Here is a 24230-nt window from a genome sequence, read left to right on the forward strand (position 1 = left end):
AGTTATTTAACCCAACAAAGACAGATATCCAAATCCCACCTTAGAAACTAAAGCATTCTTACAGACATCATGTAATTTGCCTTTATTTACTTCAGTACTTGACTGGTTTTAATGACACGGCTACTTGGCTAAACTTGGTAACTCAGCACTAGTACGCGTAAGTGTAGGCAATACAGGTATCACCCTGCACACGAACAGAAATATGAAAATAGCACCATTTTTCATGTGCAAATGATAGCACATGTATTCACCACAATTTACTTAATATTGATTACAAGCATCAAGCTGTGGAGAAGATGTCAACTATTAAACTTCAGTTGCTTTAAAGATACTACTTTACATGTTTCATAGGAAACCCATACTTCTCTATTATTGATCTGACATTTACAGGTTTTTTATGTTCTTCCCTAGGAATATAAAGACTTAATCACAAAAGACAGGTTTTAAGAGAACTTTATTAAACCTGACAACCTACTAACTGGACTGTGTGCAATTAATAAAAAAAATCCAGATAACTGCAAATTCAACAAAGGATTGTTCACCGATAGCTTTTTTTATTATTCTTTCTGCATTTTTACAGATCTACAGTTCTGCAAACACAATGTTTGAATAAGACATTATTCTTCCTAGTTTACACCCACACTTCATGAGATTGCTGCAGTGTGGAAAATGTCATGTTGCTTCTCCTGATGGAAGATCCACAGGAACCACTGAAACAGAAAAAAACAAGCCCTGCCCATACACTTTCTTAGCTGAAAATACTTGTGTAGGACAGACGGGTATCTCACTGTTTTATACTATCTTCACTGACAATTTAAATTGCTATACAAATATACTAAAGAGTTTTATGCAAACTGTCTGGTTCAGTATTGTGTAATCCAATAAAAAAGCTAATACTGAGAAAACTGCACTTTGTAGAGCTCTCTTCTGATGCTCTATAGAGCAGCTCAGTATGTCTTGCATATTGGATGTTTTAAACTTTCCCTTCAGACATACAAAAATAATTTGGCTTAGATACTTTCTCTGTTGCAAATTTAAGTAGCTCCTTTATTTTTAGAAGAGTGGTATGCTTTACCTTCAGGCTCAGTAACAGATCTGTTACAATTGACTTGATGGTCATATTCTTAATTGAACATGTAAATGTCACTCAAAGTACTGTTATCTGTCTCCTACAGAAATTTCCTAAAATTCCTCTTAAGACACAGGATGGGATAAGAGTTTATTGGGGTTTTGTCCTTGTATTTCCTACTGAAGATCAGTTTCTACTTTAAGTGTTCATAAGAGAAAGTCTTTTTTCAAGTTGGAACCAACTTATCTTGGAGGGTTTATTTCCTCACAAATAACTATACCAAGCACACTGAAAACCACAATATAAATTGTTTTTCTTTGTTTTGTTTTTAATTCCCTTGCTGCTACATGTTAACTGGTGTCCCCGGGTTCAGTGAACTCAGTCAGTAACTTGCTCAGTCTGAGTTTTCTTTATTTTTCAGATGGGACACTTCTGCTACTTCTGCTCCTGTTCTTGCTGAACGAGACATCTCCAAATGGCTCTGAGTCTTTCACTTTGATTTAAGTAAGTCTTCCCATTCAACAGTGGACTCACTATTTTTAGGAATTGCAGGAAACATTGACTGCATTTTAGTTCGGAATTCTTTCATCTATAAAAGAGATTAAAAAATAAAATCAGTTAACCATTAATAAGAAGCAAATAAAGTAGTATCATGAATCTCGGGCTTATTCCACAAAATAAGTTGTGTGAGGTAAAGAAGAGGTAAAAAGACTTTAAAAATAACAGAAAAGTAAGACTTTCCCTCTGATTATGTTGGTTTGATTAACAAATGAAAAAAAGTATGAAGGGACCCACAACAATCCCCCCTTCTAAAGCACCACACTGGGCTGCCTAAGTTGGACGACTTGCCTGAATGATTCACTACTGTTACACGAACAACTACATACATATATACACACACATATAAAATCTTCTGTTTGGAGGAAAACTAGTTCCATAGAATGTGCCCATACGTTCACTTCTTCTACAGTGCCTTTTTCTACACTTGTAATGCATTAAAGGCCCAATAGGTCTGTTCAAGGATTTTAAAACAAGGATTAAATAAAAAATACTGGTCAGCTCTGACAGTTCAGGTTTATCCCACCATATGGATACAGCTGAAAAAACAAAGTCTTGTTCAAATTCACACATTAGTAGGAAGGAAAACAGGATTTATAATGATATACAGGACCAAGCTTTTCTTGCACTGTTGTTAAATTAAGAAATTGTGAAAGAGGAAGTTTGCTAGTTTCATATTCTGTATATCAATATATTAACAGCAATTTCCAAATCTATATTTATGATAACCATTTTACCACCGATGTCTGATTCAATAGCCCTGGCAGGCCAGAACTGAAATTTATTTAAAAGTCACTTCTGTTTGAAGAGAATATTTAAATTTAGCAGGTTACTTTCTTCCAAGATTTTTACATATATTTTTACGTATAATATATTTTTTAAGGATAGGCATGGAAAAGTCAAATCAGTGAAAATTCTGTTACACAAACAGCAGGATGTACAGGCAAGTTTTGGACTGCTATTTTTAGGAAGCCCTACAGAATCTATGGCATTCACACAGAGAAGACAAGATGTGGTATTCAAGTACTTGATGCAACGACCTCTTGAAGACCAAATGTTGTCTCAGGCAGTATGTCCCACGGAGGTTCCAGGAAATCCAGATATTCTAAACAGCCACATAGGAATCTTCTCTAATATGCCTACATTTTGTGTGTTATGGGTCATCAGGTTTTTTTACAAATACCTTTGAGCCATTTTCTGTTCAAGTCCTTCTGCATATGAATAATTCTGACAAAGAATTGGTACTTCTTTAGTGAAACCTTGCTGGAATGCAATTATTCAAGTTACAGCTGGTACAAAGAATGAAACAATTTACAAAGAAATTACCAATCCTTTACTAAGACAATAACTAACTATGATGGATGAAAGCCTTTTAGAATTAAAGTTCTTGTGTAAAAATACCTGGGTACTGCTAATCAAATGAAAATACATGTTATATAAAGTAGGAGAAAAATGCAGAGCCAAATGGTCTTTTTTTGGTTTATCCTGATTGTGTTCTTCTGTAAAAGCTAATTCACTGTCTGCTTTGTATTTTATTCTGATCAGATAGCTGTTTTGATTAACTATTCATTCTTGGTTTTTAAAAACCTTGGCAATTGCACACAATTGCTCCTGAACTAGTATTTTCGCTGCTTATTTAAAACTGAAAACCTCTCATAGACAGCTAGCATTTCCAAGAATAATAAACACCAGTATCAGAGCTGATGTAGGGGAACAGCCCAAACTACATTAAACAACTGTTGACAATTAAATACAAGCATTCACAATAAGAAATGCTTTAGGAGCTTTGGCTTAGCTCTTTTTTCCAGTCCTCTGTAATTAAGCTACCCCAGCTCTCTGATGTTCAGGAAGTACTCAATTTACTTAACACTTCTGACTTCCTAAAGAGTGAACCAACTCTTCTACTCTTCCGTCTCCCTCTAAGAATTACCTGGCTGTTTGGTAACACAGGGATGGTCAGATCTTACCCTGATGTAAACTGCTGTAGCTCAGCTGGTGTAACTGGAAATAAATCATTTTATATCCGCTAATGATCTGGTGCAATGTAGATTTTTTTGTATGTTTCTAAACACAGACTTCTAAATTTCTTTTAGTGTCAAATTTAAATGATGCACTCATAAGCTCTACAGGATGCCTCTGTTACTCCACTGAAGACACACAAAACCAAAGGAAAACTAAAAGCATTTATATAAAGCCTCCAAAAGGGGGATGATGGCTGGGACAGCCATTCAGAAAAGTACAGTGTTTCCTCATTCTTAACAACTACCTTGTAATTACTAACATGCCAAACTAACCCTCGAATGCAAAAAAAATCTTGTCTGTGAAATAATACGGCTCTGCTCTAAAAGAAAAACGGTATCTATTTAGAAAGTACTAAAACACTGCTAGCAGCTGCAGATTTAAAAATAGTCAGATTTTTCTCCCCTCAGAACGCTAATTTATGTTCTGCATGTAAAAGCAACTAATTTCCTGGAAAAACAATTTTTCCTTAACACGTGGACCAGATCTGAAATATTCAATGTCTTTCTTTTGCTTTGAACACTCCCTGAAAAACCTCCTCAGCCTTGTCTTCCCAGATTTTGACGCTTACTTGTAAAATCATTTTGCAAGTGATGCCAGACTCAATGCCTCACTTACCACTTCCTCTCTTACCAGCATCTATGCCCTTTTCCACAAGGCCCCTCTGCAAAAAAGTAGTTTTTCACTGCAATTCACAACTTTGACCATGTTTTATATTTCTCCACAAACTACCTTCCTTTGTGATTCCTGGACAGTGAGCTATCTTAATAAATCGTAATGCCAAGCTGATCACCATTGTGCATTGTCTTCCCAATGTTATGCTTTAGGTTGTCAGCGATTTAAGAAGGGTGTCATCTACAGCGACTGGCATGGGCCCCACTAATACAGTATGTCCAAACAGGGCCAATTTCTTCACAATACAAATGCACAGCGACTCTTAGCAGAAATTTTCATTTCAATACAGCTTAAAAGATACCGCATCCTATTATTTCTCTCCACAACAGTTTTTCAGTTCTTACTAACAATACATTAAGCAACACAGTACTAGGCATGGACTTCTATCTTCCCCATCTCCATCTCCTCCCAGTAAGAAAGTGCAGTACAGTATTTATTAGGGCTTTGATCTGGACTTCTAAGGTATCTCCTCTTTCTTTTCTGTTCCACTAAATAACATCAGATTCTGAGTTTCTTCCTCCATTTCCACATTTGTGCTTGTTGCTATCCTGAATGTACTTCCAAATCCTAGCCACTGTTCTCGCTGCACTCTGAGCTCCTCTAAAGCCCACTTGCCCCACTGCCTAAAAGCATGGAGAAGACTTTGAAAAGTAACTGTTCTCTGAGGTAATGGAACCAGTGTACACACACGAATGACAGTGGAAGCCACATCCCCAAGTTCCTATCCCTTCTGTCCTAGTCACAACGTCTGCCTGATTATGAACTGTTCTAACACCAAATTTTAGGCTGACATCTTTCAGCCAAAGACTATCAGCTTGATATTCTGGGCCTTGACTGGCCAAACTCTACTTAATGTATTTATATATTTAGGAATATATTTGGCCTCCAAAGTAACTCACGCTGGCCTTGGGGTTGTTCTTGTTTGCATCTAGTTGACAGCATCATACCAGGTGTATTGCAGCTTCAGATGATCCTTGTAGTGAATTTGTTCCCTGAACATGTACCAGCTGTCCTTCAACAAACTGGGCTTACCAGTATCCAGTCACCTCCTGCAGTGTGGTGAGCTTCTTGTAATGATGAATCTGGCTTTATGTTCTATTAAAACAGCACACTTGAGGTGCAAGAATTGGGATCTTGTCTTTACCTGCTTTACCTCTCAGGGGACAAGCACACTTCTCGATGAGGGAAATGCTGCAATTAGGAATCTGTGTCATGCCTTGCCTTTTGGATTTTTAGCAGACATGACATTCAGGAGGTCTCTTCTCCCCTCTCCCTTCCTGGAAATCTGTATTTCCTCCAGATTCCACAATACACATACCAGTGGTCTCAAATCAAAAAGCATTAATTTAATTATGAAATCTAATGTGCCATATGTGTACTAAGTACTTGATTGTTTTGAAATAATTCACTGAAATGCCTGCCTCTTTATTATTGTCAGCCACGCTGACACTGGGGTACTCGGTTCAACTGTTATGATGTCTTCAATTAACAGCGCAGTAAACCAAGCAAAAAAGCTGAATGTATTTTACCTCGTTCTGCTGCCTTCAGTACTGCAGGCCACTCTCTTAGCTGTTGCTTCTGAACCTAGTGGTACATGAGCGATTTGTAACACATTTCTTAACATTCCAGCATGCTCCATTCCTGGAGGCAACTCTCTGAAGTGAATTTCACTCAAATGAATTTTATTTTTTTATCACAGATATTGCAAAGCTTGACGCTGTTTTTTCTTGCCAAATAAATTACAGTAACTGTTCCACCTCTGTCAGGCTTCTTTCTAAAAGGGTATCATCTACCTTACTGCATTAAATAATCTGTAATAGCTACAGATCACTGTTATTTTCTTATCTTAACCTAATGATCCTGCCTCAGATGGCAAAAATATGGGGACCTAAAAGCATCTTCCATTTAATAATCTCTTTTTAATGTACATCGTTGACAGAATGTCATGCAAAAATTGGGATAGCACTATTACTGAGAGCACTTATGTGGCCGTTCATATTAAAATGAATGGAAGAGGGGCTAAAAGAGTCTATTTGAATCCTAGAATGAAAGTTTTACGAAGAAATGTTCTCCTTAATGTCTGACATTCATAATAGGCCAACCCAGATTCTAGGAATTATTAGTTTCCTATTTCAGTACTTGCACCAGTAAGAACTGCTTACATTAGCTTCCAAGTGAAATGAGGTTAGATGCCCTGAACTGGAATATCGACTGGCAGCAGAATACAGTACGTACATTCCCTGCGTTCTCCTCAGCCACCTTCCATTTCCTAACGCCCGAGGATGAGATGGGCTGCCCTGGATCTAAAAGCATCAGCAAGGACTGTGCTTGCCACCTTTTCCCATATCTTAAAATAATTGCTACTGCCCTTGTGAGCAAACAATTACCAAGGTCCACATACAGAAATAGCAAGTTATTTGTAGAAAACGGCAAGCGCTGAGCCCTTACAGTACTGGAAGAGCAGAGCAGGCAGCCTGCTGCTGAGGGTGATTCTCTGAGTCTCAGTGTAAACTGGGGCACTCACTGCAGGTCACCCTGTGCCAGTTTGCATGTCAACCTCTAAAGTAAGCATGGAAAATAGAGCCCTGGTTCATATTCTCAGACCTTACACATCATTGGCAAAGGCATTATGAATGCTTGGATTATTCAGAACTACAGGTATATGAAAATGGCCCTCAGAGGGTCAATCCTGGCAGAATACATCCCAATATTTAACTGTCTTACGCTGCACTGTTACAGTACACTGTTCAAATCCTGTTTGCCGATTACAGTGTTTCAGGCTTGCAAAGAGAAAAGAAAAGCAGCAGCAGAATTTTATTAAAGCATCTAGAGAAGTCAAGAGCTCCTATTAACCCCCTATCCCATGGAGACTTACACACATGCTTAACTTTATGCAGTGTTGAATACTCTCTTTGAAATCAAGAGGGCCATTTACAGTGCCGAAAATTAAACAAACACGTAGACATGTTTTCCAGAAACTTATCCCTATAAATCCTGTGTAATTGGATAAAACAGTTCCCATGCTTTTAAAAAGAAAAATAACATGAAAATAACCTACGTGAACTTTACAGGGAGAGGGGGAATGGGTCGTCACTGTTTAGAACGCAGCTGTCAGTTCCCAATTCATTATACATATGTAGTAGCTTCCTACAGCTACTACATATTCTGTCTCAAATTACCAGTGAACTACCGAGAGCTGTCAAGTCACAAGGGTCAGGCTGCCTCTTTTCCAATGATTGGGTCACATGAAGAGATAAAACACATGAAATATCTTCCTCATCTTACTTGTCCAAGTATGCAGCAGCCATGTTACTCATTCAGAAATAAATGCATATCACAAATGGGAAGATAGCTGGTCTGCATCACAAACGTGTTTTACTAGCTCCACTTTGTCTGCTTTAATTTCTGTGTGAATGTCACTCAGCTCCCAAAAGTGAGATTGTTAACTGGTAGCCTGAAAGTGTCTTTCTATACATCTATTGTAAAAGGAAGAAGATGCCATTCTAGTAGAAAAGCCTAAAGAAAACAAAACTGTTCTGGTTTATGGCTAGATTATTTTGAATTATTAAAAATAAAATAAAATAATGATAAGCTATTTATGATCAATGGGAAAGAGCTATTAATTTATATGCACCAAAACAGTGATTTTGTAAACCACAATCCGAAACAAAAAAGTAACTTCCTTAGGTTCAGAGATATGGAAATACCCTTTTAAAATTGGATACATGTCCATGTTAATCTTTCTGAAATAAAATGCCAAGGATTTAAGTTTTTGTTGTATATTTTGTAGTATACAGTATGTCAAAGGTGACTAAGTAAGTGTCTCATTCTCAAGTATTCTCATTGATTTCAGTGATGCTACATCAGGCTTCAAAATAAAAGTAACAGTACAAAGTTTGGATTATACAACCTTGTTGCAAAAGGCTTTCATGTCATGAAGAAAAATGGAGTGAAATACTTTTGAAATCACTGAGGAACATGACATTTAGTTCTGCAGAATTTTACTTTCAAATCTGAGTGCCTGGAAAGGACATGCACAGAATTAGTCTATTATAGTGTATTAGTCACTGCTCCTTAGTCACCCTGGGCAATTTGAAAAATTAATATTGAAGTAATTTAAAATTTAAAATAGTTAAATACCTAACTGTATAAAGCAAGTTGGTTAATGGACCCGAAATCTCAGGATGTGTCCCAACTCCATATGCTCTTCTGTGCTGTAACTTGGATTTCTGAATTAAATTAAAAACACAAATTGTCTGCAAGCAGGCAGTTCCTGAAAAGGGCAACTTGAGTAATTTTTTCCCTCTACACATCCAGGAATTCATGATATGTATCACCCCCAAGTAAGATTCATGGCTGGGAAAAGAGCCAGCACAAAACCAAAACTCTTCAGTGATGCATAAGCCTCGACTGGAGCTGAATTCCAGGCAGGAAACCTGCCAGAGCCAGTGTGACACCCAGAGCCAGGCAGGGACGGCTGGGTGCCTCCAGGGAAGCAGAGCAGCTGAGGTCTTGGACCACAGAAGGGCGAGACCAGCAGGGCCATACCACCCCACTAAATGAAGCACAGGAAGATCCCAAGGGACCAAGATATAGCATGAATAATTTGCACCTAGCAGGTAAGCTTTTACTCAGATTTCAGTTGTACACTTGCAGTTCACAGTTAGTGCAGCCAAGAAGTGGATCAACCCACTTATGGTGATGCAGAACTGCTCCACAGAGGCAATTTCAGACCACAGACGAACATGGTTTTGTTCTTTCTAGCTTCTTAACGGGTTGGTGGCAGCAAACAGCTACAAGTCTGTCCCAAGACATAGCAGAGTAACTCCTCAAGACAGCTACAGTTACAGTCTGCCCATATTCAAGACCAATACTTACAACTGTCCCCTGCTACATCTGCAGCTTTCCAATAAGAAAATTACGATCTTATTCCTTGAATAAGCATTCTGCCTGATCAAGTACACAGTGAAGTTCATAGGTTACTTTTTATTTTAATTTACTTCTTGGATAAAATACCAGTGGTACCTATATGTCTTCTCCACACCAAACTAATCAGGCAATAAAAGCAGTATTTTTTCTGTGTATGTTTTCTGTACGTATTTTATGCTTTACTGTAAAAACAGGAGGAGGAAGAACTAACTTGTACTCCATCTTCTTTCTAAAAGCTTAAATTTTGGTTAAGTGTTGAGGAAATAAGAGAACATTAAAAAAACCTGGGCAAATTTGATTTATATTGAAATACATGATCATGAAATAGCAAGGAAAATACATGCTTTATTATGCAATCAAACATAAGCAGGATAAGGAATAGAAACTTCATGAATAATACTTAGATGAGGATTAGGTACAACTATAATTAAAAACTAATATCAATAAAAAATTTAGGAATGACTCTAGGATGACTCTAGAATGATTCTAGCAGATACATTGCTTTTACAGCAACATTTGTTTATTTATGAAATAGCATAAAAATTTCAGCCCCTGCAATATGTCTATACTTGGTTGGTACCTACAGCTCTTAGTACTATTTACAGATGCCAACACCAATAACTTTTGAAGACTATGTCTCCATGTTCTCATTTTATTTTTTAAATTAATCCATCCTTAAAACCAATATTCTTTTTTATACTGTACCTATGACTACAGTCTCACAAAATTGTATCAAATATCTCTCAAAGTAAGCGGGAGGGATGTTGTTATTTGTGTGCTTAAAATGGTGATTTAGAGGTTTGATTTCCTCTAGAGAAAATCTGCCCACCGAGGAAATGTCCTTACCAACAAAACCATGGTAAGCATGTATTCTCTATTGCTTTAATTGTTTTAGATGTCTCTTTACAGCTGTGCAGTTGTTTTAGTCTGTTAATATTTTAAAGGTTGAGACCAATGAAAACCAGGATATTTCATTAGGAGTCACCATAAAAATGATAAACTAATATTTTATAACTATATTAGTTACAATTTGCTAAGCAATTCTTCTCACTATTTTTACAGCTTTCCATGGAACAGATGTGGAAGCAACAATCAGAATCACACAAACCTTCATATGAATCATCCTGGCCCTTTTCCTATGGGAGAATGAATGCTTTTATGTCTGAGGAAATAAAACCTAATTTATTGAGGGCATGAAGAGCAAAAGGGTTTTTAAAGTATAATTTATCTTGTTTGTTAATTGTGTATGCTTCAGTCTACAAGGGCTGAGGGTATTGTTCTGCATTTAAAAGGTGGCTCATAGTTACTGACGGTTTAAAAAAAAAACCTAAAAAGAAGAACATCAGGCATTCACAGGTATGTTTTAATACCTGTCAAGTATTCTATTGCTGCAAATTTAATATAACAAAAAAAACCAAAACAACAAACAAACAAAAAACCCCAACTGCTTATTTAAAACAAGGGTTTACAGCTCAACTGTAATTTGTAGAAAATCGTGAAACTAACATTTTTCCAAGCAACCAAAAGGTATGGTGGATCACACTTGTAGAACAGGTAAATAAAATAAGAAAGGTTTAATTTTTTGACACTTCCACGAAAACACTTGTTTAGGTCAAGTGTAACAACAGGGGTTTTAAGATCATTTTCAATTTTTTACTGAGTGAAACACCATTTACTATTCAATTGAAAATTTAAAACTTCATTGAGCATTTCAGATGGAGAATGATGGAATAAGATGTTTCAAAACACTTCACAACTTCAAAAAAATATTAATAACCAATTGGCCAAACCCTTTTTTTTTTTTTTTTTTTTTTTTTTTTTTACACAAAATTTATTTCAAGACCTCTGTATTTTGCATCACAAACAGTCAGCCCACTGCACCAGGAGTGGGCAGCTACAGGGTTCTGAGGTTACAAGCTCAAACCCCTGTAAGATAATGACACGAGGTGGAAGTTGTTAAATAGCAAATACACTTGTTAAAAAAGGGGGTGCCACTTTGTTTCAAGCCAGATGCCAATTATTAAGCTTGTGCTTAACATTTCACATGCCCTTCTATTTTTTGAGGGCCTAGAGAGGAAACTGTGGGTGTGTCTGGATAAGCCTGGAGTTCAGATCAGGAGTGCCCTCCAGCAGCAGATCTCCCAGATGTCCATGCTTACTAGGCATGAGTTTGTGTACTGTCTCAGAATACATGAACTGAGTTTCTTTACGGTGACACAAAACTGAAGCAGCGCTCTAGGAGCGCACATAACATACTCCAACTGCAAGCAGGCATTCAAGCCATGGGGCAAGGCCAGAGTCAGTCCAAATTTGAAAAAGCCCCTGAATGGTTGTAGGTGTCAGGTCCTCAGGCCCCAACTGCTTCACTGCTCCAGCGCTGCTGGTCGGTGATACTTGCTAATATAGACAGCTTCTACTACCAAAGATAATCAGAGCGGGACTGACTTTAAATATTTTCCTAAGCCATGGCTGGGAGCAAGTTGCAAGTTCAAAAGGTTTATTACTAACAGCTGGTTATTTTCTGCAAGAGGTACTATATAAAACTTGATAACCACCATCTCCTAAGGTTCTGAAAATGAAGATTTCTCTTTTACATTATTGAAAAACAGAACTTAAACCATTGTCACACCAAGCCCTCACTGATCTACCACTTCTCCACTTAGGAATAAAAGTTGACTGGAATTTAGTTGGGTTTACTACTTACCAGCCTGTTCTTAGATTACAAGAGTGGTTACTGCAGTCAGGGGATATTAACAACCCAACCTGAAACAGCATAAAATCTTTTATATCCCTTAGATATAAAGATCAGTTACTTACTATCACCCCTGGGTTTTCATGCTGGCATAAAAAGCAGCAGACTAAAGCTACAGGGAACCCACCTTTAACAATAAAGCCATTTAAGAGCTGGAAGTAGGCACTGTCATAGCACTGTTTTAAAAACCAATAAACCACAAAGATTAAACAAAAATCTATTATCACCAAAGCCAGTGCACCACCTCAGTGTCTGGAACAGATCTTAGCAATGACTTGCTTCTATGGCAAGCACAGGCTGCCTCAGAAGCTGTAAGGATGAGGCACGCTGAACCGTGGCTTCAGCTTCTTTCCACGACACAAACTGCTGAGCAATGGCGACGCTGCTTCAGAATGACGGACATGGACTAATTACAGCAATTATAACTCATCAAGGAAATATCGTGCCAGTTTGCTCTTGTCATTTTATCTCTGACTTTGTAAGTGGTGACAAGATAATTTAAACAGTCACAAAGCTTAGAGAAATACATATTATCCTAATAATACCTGATAATTTGTGCTTCTAGGAAACACATCCCCAAACCTTAAAAATCAGTGTTCTGGCAATGATACCATGGGAAACCGCTCTTCCGGGCTCTAACTAACGGCAACACCGTCTGCCACTACCGCACCGCCAGGTCTGAAATCCGGGTCGGTGCGAGACGATCAGACCCGCTCACCCCGACCGGGCTCCTCTCGCCGCCGCCACTGCTGCCGCGGCTCCACCAGCAGGTGTCGCTGCAGCGCCGCGGAGCCGCCCCCGCGCTCCCGCCTCGCCCCCGAGCGGCGCCTGGCGGCGGCGGGCGGTAACGCAGGCCCCTTCCCCCCCGGAGCGCCAGAAATCCTGGCAGCGCGTGGGAGACGCTCGCCACCTCTTCCTGCGGACACCGGTATGATCACAACGGGTTTATGGCTGGCACGCTGACAGGACGATTGGGGCAATTCAGTCACTCCCCTTGCACAGCCCCGTTTCGGCCCAGCCCATGGCTAACGCCAGCAGAGTTCACAGCGCCAAGAGCACTGAGCACAGCTTTCACCGCACATCTCCAAATTCACCGAGGAGCTTTGCTCTCCTCCTCCTGCAAAGCAAAGCCAGCCCAAGCTGTGGCATGCACGAGGTTCAGCCGTCTCCACGGGATGGCCAGTCAGGAGTGGAACTGCTCAATGGCTTTCCTGGCCAAACCAGCTACGCTTCAAGATCTGCTAGCTCCCCTGCTCCTTTTTGGTGTGATGCCTGCCAAACCATCATGTCTGATTTTCCGCTGTGGCTTCTTGTATTTTACTCCTGGAGATGACATGAGGCATTAAACAACACTTAGCAACTCAGTCTTACTTGACTCGGAACTCCCCTGCAAACTCTGCAAGCGAAGGTCAGTCCTTTATCCACTAAGATCCCACCAAGACAGTCACAGTGAATATAGTTGACAATGGATTTCAGAAAGCGCTGGAGTTAACGAACTCCCACATGTGACAGAAGCAGCTTGCTTGTTTGCTAAATGAAACATCTGCATTGCTTACAATCCGAATGTTATTATCCTTAATAATTTAATATCAAGAGACTATATTAACTGTCAGGACTGTTACCACTATTACCAGTAGCTCTACAACACATCAAACTGCTGCCTAGCAGGGCCGGATCACAAATTAGCAGGTCCCAGGAGCTGCTGGTTACTGTTAAAGGCAGTTAAGGTGAAGCAGCTTTGTCCAGCTGCCAAAGCTTTAGTTACAAGTTCACAGACTCCTGGCATCAAAATCAGCCGAGTCTCCCCTCAGGTCATGTATAGTACAGCACTTTCCAGGGCTAAAGTCTGCGTTAAGTTCATAGCTTTCTAATCTTGATACTGTGTTTGAAACTGTAACTTGAACTTCTACAAGTATTGGGAACCTGCAGGTACTACAGAGCAACTGAATTCACAGCGCTCAACCACGCTGAAGGCTCAAGACATTGTTATTCAGGTAAATCTGTAAGACCCTCTTTTTAAAAAGCTTAACTGAAACTAAAACATTCATTTGAAAATGCTGAGCTTAGTGCAGTATCTGTGGTGTCCTGTGGTCTGAACAGATCATGTGGAAAGAAACTATTTCAGTGATCACTTCAGTACTTTCCCACAAATAAAACTTAATTTTTTTGTGTCTATCTTATAATTATTAGACACAACACATGCATCTAATGTGTGTCCTTAAAAATCAGTATTTTAAGTGACTGATTGTTAATTTATTATCTCTGGTTACATGATAGCAATTAAGAATTTTCGAAAGTATCAGAACGTCCCCCTGAAATAGGAAAATTTAAAAAAAAAAAAAAAAAAAAAAAAAAAAGAGGCCCTCCTTAAAATGAGCTATGTTAAAGAGTTCAGAACTAATGATGTACCAGGCAGCTTATAACCCTTACCTAACCTCACCTGTTCAGGAAGATGATATTTAAGGACAAAAACACTATCTTTCAATAGCCAGTGTTTGCTCCTGAGTGTTATGTTAAAGCAGTATCCAAAAAGAATCAACAACAGTAAAAAAAAGAAATATGACTTACTCTAGAAATATATTTTAATGCTAATAAACCTCTTCTCTTTGGTCAAAATATTTCATTTTTAACATACTTCCGCTTTTGTGCCTCCAGCAATTTTAAACATATTTGATTTCAACAGATATATAGTAAAACAGGAAAAAGAAATGTGTGACAGGAAATCTACAAATCGCTAATTTTTGATTCTGCAATAATGAGTAGCACTATTGTATGTGGTTCCCTTCTGCCGTGGGAATTTAAAAGTCAATAGTGAATGCAATAAGTATGTCAGTGGAGAGCAGAGAGCGAGCTGTTCTAAATCATGTGCAGACACAGTCTCCTGACAGAAATCTTGCTTCCGTCAGCGTCTGCAGTTCTCACCACGCACGACAGTGAAACGTAAGCGCTCCACAGCAGAAACCTATACCAACAGGCATTTGCAAAAGCCTCTTAAAACAGCTTCCCCCAACTCCTTTCAACAATAACACAACACACAATACAATAAGGTAAAGCTTTCTGACTAGGCACAATGCTCAACGAGTCTCTCCCATGGCCTGCAGCATGCTATATGCCTCCGACACAAAAGCCGCTGCTGTCAGGTAACCAGAAGCCCCATTAGCCTCTGGCATGTCCTGGGACTTGGCCATCTCAAGCTTACGAGGATGTTCCATGTCAGCAGTCCCAAGGAAAGCAGCCTCAGAGGGAAACCAGGCAACTGTGGGTCTAGGCTAGTACAGAAGTCAAAGGAGGTAAAAATCAAGCTCACCAAAAAACGGTTCATGTAAATTGCAGACTAGGGTCAGATTCCGCTGTCCTTCAGCAGGACCAGAAGTACTCTGACAGAACGAAAATCAGAATCGGCAGCATAGCGTGAAACGAATCCTTTTGGCTGATAGTATAACTGACAGTAAACTGAGTGGACTGATGGAGCTCAGCACGCAGAGCATAAACGGGTACTCCCGCCCTTCCTACCCCTTCTCTGCCGTTCCACTACAGCCTCACAAGAAGGACTGGAGTTTAAACAAATTGTGTTGTTGCTGTTTCCTGTGTCCTGCTATGCTTTTTTGGCGTTTTGCCTTCCTTTACTGCCTCCTATTGAGAATCAACATTGAAAACTAAGGAATAAGGAAGGCACTGTGTAGTGCTGCATGTTGGGATCAAAATCATGACCTACAGGATACATCAGCAGAGTAGACAAGAAGTGAGAACTTGAATAAAGACATTAATGAGAACAGTACTGGGATGAAGCAGTATCTTCTTCCTTTTAGTTTTGGGAGACACTTTGCCGAATATATAAATAACTCGCCATGGAAGGTAAAGGAAGTCTATTCATTCCTAGTCCTAAAGAGGATGCAGACAGCTCTGCCGAACTTAAAGCTGCAGGGGACTCTCAAGTCATGGCTCATTACTGCTTACATACACTTCAGTGTTCACACTCAACACTGTGAAACACTGGAACATAAGCAATTTACTAAAGACAGCCTCAGCCTCTTGGGATGTACAGATGTTTCCTGAGTTTCTTTGCCTTGATGTCACATTCTATTGCATGTGAAACTCAATCTCCTGCCCCCTTGTCCCTTCCAGAAATGCACTAGAAAGCAAGCTGGTTTCCCCTCGGTTTTTTCTTATGCCCAAGTGTCCTGATGCAAAAAAATGGAACTTGGACAAATAAATACTCTAAAGATAGGATTCAGGGGGTAGCCTTCAATTCAGTAAGCAAAAGATACAGAAAGTTTGTGGCTACTATTTTAGTCTCTAAATTAGAACACTGTGTCTTTTGTGAAGAATCTGAAACATCTGTGCAAATAAACATAAGCAGGACAAAATTGTTCCTCCCCCCAAATTGTCTCCTCCCACAACATCCCATTTTTTGCAGATATAAGAATGCCTTCCCTGTGTGCATACACTCTGGTTAGTCAATCTATCTGTGAATGAATGAATGAATGTGTAACTCCTAGGCTGAAGCAGTGCAGAAATGCCCCCCCAAGATGCATTACCCAAGGAAAAATATGGCATTTGAGGGGATCACACTTGCTACTCACACTGTGCACACCCAGAGCCTTCCAGATGGCAAAACTTAGCAATCCAACTCCGCACCACGCATAGAGGGAGCCCCATCCTAGGGCTCGTAAGGCCAGTGATGAACCACTCTCTGGTAGTGCAGCTGTGGCAGTAATCCCCTACAACCAAAAATAAAGTGATCAATACAAAGTGAACAATAATTGGGAAAAAAATATAAACTAAGTAAGTTCACTTAGTGATCTAGCATTTTTCCTGACTTGCCAGCTGTACTAGTATGACCACAGAAACTGTTATGGCTGCCAGCAGACCCAAAGACCCAAGGAAGCGGGTAGATGAGCTGCCTTCCCACCAGGATCAGCTTTCATGGTTGCCAGTACCACCTGGGGATGATTTTTATTACCCAGAAATGCTGAAGTCAACCGTTTCATTGGCACAGAGTCCAACACTTAGTTATCCCACCAGTCAAAATACAAAACTTAACCAAAATCAGTTACAAGCCCTTATGCCAGTCACATCAGAACATAATCACTGTAGGTCATTGATTTTGGTACTTTTTCTTGAGGGGTACAGGTGTGGGGCAACTGTTGGCCTACAAGGTCTTTATCTGCACTCCTGAAACAGCAGGGTAAGCAACTGGAAGAACCCAAGTAGCTTTCATCTGGACACAGAGAGGATATAACAGTGACTGAGAGACTAATTTCAAGGGGCTGCAATTCTGAAGGAGCTCTGGAAACCACTTAGGGAAATTTTGTGAAGAGCAAATAACGCTGAACCCTTCCCCCTGCGGAGTTCACCAAGGGGCAACATGGAAAATGCTCTGCAGCCTCCATACTTCTCATTTTTATCAGAAACAAGAGTAGGTGGTTTTAACCATTTGTTAAGATACAGCTGCATAAGAGTCTGCCATGAGTCCTGAAAACACAAAACTGTCACTTGGAAAAGCCACCTCAGGCCAAGAACAACAGAGCCCCAGCCACAATGAGGTCCCAACAGCAATGAAACCTTCTCCATCACAGCACATAAATTGCAGCTACTAAGGGCATAAGCCACACACTGGCTGATGTCAATCAATTTCCACCACACATTCACTGTTGGCCAGTTGATCTCATCTCACAACACCCACCTTACTGTACCTATTTGGTATAGGACAGCCTCAGCCTATGTAGCCTGCAACAGCAGTAAGACAGACATAATCCTTTTGCTCATTGTGGTAAACATCAGCAAGAGGATTTGGTTGGGTTTTTTTCCTCAAAGGATCACTGTTCAATTCTTCACATGGAAACCCAGACTCCAGATGGTAAATGTTAGACTGGCATCTATGGTCCTTAGACAACTGAACAGTCCTACTTACTTACTGGGTATCTTGGAGAAAAAAAAAAATTATTGCTCAGAGGTAAACATAAATAAGGCTGCAAGCATACAAATATATTCAGAAAAGAATTAGTTCATCTACAGTCTAAAATACTGAAAAGTAAAACTAACTTGCAAAAGGATCCAAAACATTTTCCTCCAAAACATGCCAAAGAGCTGCACTTCTCTATTAATCACAAAAAGTGGGAAAAAAATATTTTGTATTCTTGCTTTAAGATGATGATTTTTTTTTAAATGGTTCTTCTTTCTTCTTTGATATAATTAAACATATGTAGTGTTTATCACTATGGTGTTAGGTCAGTGAAATAGCTCCAGCAGGTTTTTTTCCTCCTGGCTTCCTAATTATTGAAATATTAAAATGATCCTCAGACAGTCCTCAGCATTAACACATTTCCTTAGGATTTAGCTGTAGGCACAGTTACCCAAGGACAAATCTTGATCCTTATTTATTCTGATTTGGACATCCTGAAGTGGAAGCTGTTAACAAAACAATGCTCTGCAAGCACACACACAGACACAAACAGCAGAAATCTCTAGTCACACTATATACCACATCCTATTGTTTCCTTACCATAGCTAATGAACTTTCATAACTCTTTCAGCAGTGACTGCTTTGAGTAGATTTAAAATGCTGATAATTATTTGACATTTTTCCTGGTTCTATAGTCTAACCATATGCAACAACATGCAGAAAAATTTCGCCCATTTGAAAGATGGGAAATGAATGGACAAAAATATCCTCTACACAGAATCTTTAAATAGGAGTCATTACCTGTGAAAATTGCTGAGGAAAAAAACCCCTAACCCATTCAAATACTATTTAAATGCTTGATTGCCCCAGAAAAATAGTGGTAAGTGGAAACAACTGATCTGGTTTTACTGACAGCAGTCAAACAGCATTCAGTTACACGCTGATTCCTCAGGGTATTAAGTACACAGAAAAGGACTTATGTAAACAAGACAGTTTATTATATGATTATCAGATACACTGTTCAGAGCATCAAGAAAGCTGATCAATGAAATGCTAAATAATTTAAAAAGACAACAGTAGCATGGCAGAAAAGATGTCACCAACGAAAGCACATTTTTAAGAGAACTGAGTTTTATTCACAAGCCCATTATACTAAGCACAGATTGTCTTACCTTCATTACTGGTCCTGTATTTTTCTTTAAAAAAGCAACAACTTAATTTAAAAAACAAGCTATTAAACAATACTTGAGTCTTTCTAAAAACCAGGCCAGGAAAATATAGGGCAGAAATAGTTGATTTGGTTACCAAAATATATGCTTCTTTTTTTTTTTTCTGGAGGATATAAGCAGGAAGTGGGAGCAGGAGAAATTATGTTGTTTTTCACAGACACAGGCCTCAACCCTTTAACTATCCCCTTGTGGATAAGAACGTGTCTGAAAGGCAGCAGTGCCTAAAATAAATGGTGTGTTCAACTGCTCTCTTAGATTGTATTCAGCATGTTAATCGTTTTGTATGACATAATCCATTGTGAAACTAAACACCTGGATAGATGCCGGTAAAACTGGACACATCATAGGAGGCTGCTGCATCTGAGCATTTAATTTTAACCAATAATTTCTTAACTGAAGTTCTCTGCAGTGGTTCATACTAAACAGAATTATGTAATCTCAGTTTCGAGTCAATTTGGGCATGAGTCCCACAAATGCTTACATTTATTTACTTCACTGCCACAGAAGAGGTACAGTAGGTGAAATTTCAGCTTCATCTCTTACCAGTAACATCAATGCTACTCTACAAGAGTAGGGTCTCATATTGTTGCTTCCTGGAAGTCTGAATGCAATCATGAGTTCATGATGCTGTGATGCTACAGCCTCCCCTCTAAACTGCTATTTTTTTGCTCCCATAAAACCATTTAAATCTGTCCCAGGCTGCATTATGTTTGCTTCCTGTTTCCACCTGACTTCCATGCTGCCATTTCACTGACATAAAAACTAGCACAAGCCAGCAAAGATGCTGAAAGAATAGGTCTTGCATTTCTTCTCAACATTGAGCATGAATTCTCATTCCTTCAGACCTTGCCCCAAGCTTGTGCCAATGCAGTCACTCCAGCCATGCAGTGAAGGGGATCAGAAGACTGATTTGGACTAAAACTAATGCAAGAAATAAAAACCCCACGGAATTAACCAGTATCATCACACCAACCCAGTAGCACAAGTATTGGTGCCTTTACAGGGGCTGGCATGAATTGCCAGAAACTAAGAACTGGCAGGATTACGTCTTTCAACAGCAATGCTGGCTGACGACTGCTTGAAGTACCTGTCAAACTACAGCCTCACCCTAACATGGATAAAAATAATATTTAGGTACTGAACATGTAAGAAGGATGCAATCATCTGTAGTTATTCATAGTTACGCTTTTGTTATTATACATGATGTGTTATTAAAAATTACTTGCAGTTAAGTAACTATAAATTTAATTAAGAATGCCACTGCAAAACCGTTTACCTTGTTGGTGCCTCAGAGAGCCTCTACAGACAGTTAAATCATTCTCAAAGTCTAGCCTCCCTTTTTGAGATTGCTCACCTACAAGTAGCTCGACAAAAAAGCATCTTCCTACACTTTGCAGTATTTAAGTTGAGGGGCCCAAGGAATCACAGATTTTTGCTAGCAAACCGTTGTAATTCATTTTCACAGATAGTAGCAGATACAGGTTTTCAGCAAAAATCAAAATAGTATGTATCACTTGGTGGCATTTGTAGCATATATATTCACGGATGTCAATGTAGTGTCACTCTTGATAAATTTCACACTGATAACAGGACAGCTCAGCCAGCCAAGAATATGCGTGAGCTGGAAAAAATGCAATGCTCAGGAAAAAGGAAGTTTTAAAGAGCTTTTTTTTTAAAAAAAAAAAAGTTAAAAAAATACTGTAAAATAACTTCCCATGCAGTTTTCCATTTTGCCTATTTCAAAAAAGAAACCATACTGGCTTTATTGTTGCTGGAAAGGCAACAGATGGGTTATGCAACAGCAGCCTACAGAGGAAAAAAGAATGGCAATAGAAGGATCTCATGCTCTCTGACCACAAAAGGAGATTGTGAGTGATCTGATTCAAAGGCTCTGACAGAAAGTGCAATGGAGAAATTTTTTTTCTATTGATATGCACTGTTATTGAATTAACATTTTAAAAAGTTATCAGCTCCCTAAAAACATCTTTAATATATGTTGTATTTTATGGGCTTGGTGGAGACAATACTGAACAATTTTAAGGGTCCATTTTTGACATTTTGCGCAGTAACAAAGCTTTAGCAAGGAAAAAAGCATTCGTCAATTAAATACGCTGTATTTCAGATTAATATACCAACATGGTATAATTGCTAGCTTTGCTATGCATTTTTTTGTCTTCAGAATGCTCAGGTCGATCCTGTTAGTAATTGCGTAAGATCAGACTATTTTTGGCCATCAGATCTCATAGTACAAAGCCAATACCCACTCTCATCAGTCCCCTTACACAGTGGGAAGGGAGCAGAGAGAGCTTAAATTTTGACTAAATTATGCTACTTGCATGTTCCACAACTTACAGGCTTCCTACTTACTCATTCTCATCCTTACTGCAGTTACCTCGCTCCCTGATTCACTGTGGCACTGTAGGACCACATGGTGAACTGGATCACTGAGGCGGATACAGGCTCTGGAGCGTGTTCACATCACAGCCCTTCAATTATAGTCCATTATACAGCAGCAGTATGATTCCAGCAAACAGTGTAAGCTTTATGTATTTCCACTAATTTTGAATACTAAAGTACTTAGCAGTGCCAACTCTGAATCAATTTTTAAATTAATCCTACCCCTACTGACTTCAATTGTCTAGCGCTCTCACCATCAACTTTGTACAGCCAAACTCCACATACATCAACATTTCTATACAGCATTTGATGCATTCTTATTTCCTGCATATCACAATCAGAAAACAGTTTAAAAGCAACAAACCTTACTGAACCAGTCTGGGTTCTTCTTTTTTGTCATGGCAAGTGTGGTGCCAAAACCTGCCATCATTCCTGCTGTAGCAACGGTACCTAGAAAAATTCCACCTGCCAAGAAAAGTTTAAGAAATAAAAATGAAGATTTCGTTAAGGGGAGGAAAAAAAAAAATCAACAAAAACCAAAACCACAAAACCAAACCTTTTTGAAAATAAAACCTAAAAAATTAAGATCTGTCAGCACATGCTGAAGGGAAAGGCACAGCTGTCTACATTATTTACATTAACTCCATATGGCAAGAAATAATATTGATTCTATGAAATAGAGCACTGTCAAGATTAATGGCAAGTGTACCTATTTTCAAGCCACACACACACACACAAATCATTCAAATCCCATGATGCCTTTTCACAGTATTTTGAAATTTCTCACTCCAGAGCCAGGCTGCTAAAATCATCTTGTTCTCTAGTTATGCCTCACCCTTCCCCAACAGGCAGATGTAGTTATATTTGTTGCATCACTTGTTATTTCAAATGGCCACCTGAAAATCCACCAGCACCTCTGAAGACCATTCCATATACAACACTTGTTCTTCAGCTTTCTTCGTTTTATGTTCCAATGCTCTATTTAAAAAAAGAAAATGAGACGAGCAGGAAGCTTTTCCAGGACAGAAAGCATTGCTCGCTTTTCAGTTCTTTCGGAGTGTTCCCAAAGCCACTTCGGGTCCCTTGATCCTTCTGGCTCTTACATCAAAGGCACATGTAACCATACCTGCCCACTTTTTAAAAAAACAGGCATGTTTTTAAAAAAACAGGCATGTTACCAAGACTAAGTACAAACCCATCTGATTCATACTAATATTAAAAAAATTCAAGGGATTACAAGTTATTCCTTTGCAGCTATCGACACCCAGCCTGTTTTCCCCGGTATTCCTTTCCAAATACCAGTTAGGTAATTAAAAAACTGGTCTGAACAGGAAGTAAGAAGCAAAACATGTTTATATGTCTTACTTATAAAAAATTAATGATCCTGTTATTATGATGTAGAAGTTTGCTGTACTTGTGTCAACGAAATCCATAAAGCACCTCTTGCGCCTGGGAGCTGAAAGCCCTCACGGGCTGCCTGAGCTCTGCGCGCCCCCTGCGCTTTACATTTCAAGGTCTGCCAACCGAGATCTCCCCGATTTCAGAAATAACTGCTTTTAAATTAACTTCTCAAAGCGGCGGAGCTCGATGCACGGCCTCCTCGGGAGGGGCCGGCTAGCGCTGCAGGGGTGGGCAACGCGGCCGCAGGGGACAGCGCCCTGCCCGACACGCTCGCAGAGGCACGGACCCCGCTGCGAGCCGGGGAGCACCCACCCGGCGGCCCGGCCCCGCCGCTGCCCGCCTCCGCCACGGGACGGGACGGGACCGGGCAGCCTGGGCGAGTGAGCGGGAGGAGCTGCGGCCGCCGCTCCGCCAGGGGGCGCCCGGAGCCCGGGCAGTGGCTGGGGCCGCCCGGCGGGGGGCTGCGGCCCCGCTCCCAGGCCGGGCTCTCCCCGCGCCTCAGCTGCTGCGGCCGGCACCGGGCCGGGAGACCCGCTGGTCTGGTTACGGGAACTGCTTCAGGAGCCCGCAGCGCCTCTGTGCCCCGTACGAGCCGCCTCTGCCAGCGGCTGCTCAGGGGTTCCCGGCAGTGCTAGGCGCGGACCCCGCTCCCACCCCCGCAGGGTTAATCTCCCTCCAGCCGCCGCCGCCATCTCGCTGCCGTCCTCGGCCCGGGCACCTTTGCACCCCGCTGCCGCCCCCGCCTCAGGGCCCCGGACCCCGCTCGGCAGCGCTGGGGCAGCCCGCGCCGAGCCCGAAGCCCCGCGGCGGGGGCGGGCGGCTGAGGGGCGACGAGCGCCGCCGCCGGATGGGGGGGGAAAGGCGGGCGGCGTTGCGGGGCTCCCTCGCTGCATCCAGACGCCTTGCCCGAGGCCGTCCCAGCGCCCGGGCGGCTCCGCGGGGACAGGAGCGGGGCAGGCAGACCCCGAGCTACGGCAAAGGAGGCACGGGCAGCCCTCCGGCTGCGATGCCGCCCTCCCGGCGGCCGGGACCGGCGGCACGGGGCTCCCGCACCTGCTGCTCGCCGCTGACCCGTGCGGGCGGAGGGGGGGAGGGGAGGAGGGCGCTCTGCACCTTTGATTAAGAAGAGCTTGTCCTGGGACGCCGCAGGGCTGCCAGCCCCCCGGGGCAGCCCGCACCCGGCATCCAGCGGAGCCGCCGCCGCTGCCCCCTCCCGGCCGTCCGCGCCGACAGCCGCCCCCATGGCGCCGGGCCGGGAGCAGGAAGAGGCGGCGGCTGCGGGCCGCTACCCGGAAG

At 40.9% G+C, this 24230-nt stretch overlaps 1 protein-coding gene across 5 annotated transcripts; it reads right to left on the reverse strand.

The window, feature by feature from the left end:
- Nucleotides 1-437: 437 nt before the first annotated feature.
- On the reverse strand, nt 438-24230 carry TMEM242 (transmembrane protein 242). Of its 5 annotated transcripts, XM_055713938.1 has the most exons (5): nt 23988-24230; nt 21898-21998; nt 16586-16723; nt 5851-5905; nt 1464-1658 (listed from the first exon to the last, which is right to left on the reverse strand). In XM_055713938.1, the coding sequence occupies exons 1-5, from the start codon at nt 24175-24177 to the stop codon at nt 1639-1641; spliced, it is 504 nt and encodes a 167-aa protein (XP_055569913.1). In that variant the 5' UTR covers nt 24178-24230; the 3' UTR covers nt 1464-1638. The 5 variants fall into 5 exon arrangements, with proteins under 5 accessions (XP_055569912.1, XP_055569914.1, XP_027671572.2 ...); XM_055713937.1 differs by lacking the exon at nt 5851-5905 and having other exon boundaries at nt 438-1658; nt 23988-24217; XM_055713939.1 differs by lacking the exon at nt 5851-5905 and having other exon boundaries at nt 438-1658; nt 24048-24214.

Source organism: Falco cherrug, chromosome 6, assembly GCF_023634085.1.
Source record: "Falco cherrug isolate bFalChe1 chromosome 6, bFalChe1.pri, whole genome shotgun sequence".
Lineage (NCBI taxonomy): Eukaryota > Metazoa > Chordata > Aves > Falconiformes > Falconidae > Falco > Falco cherrug.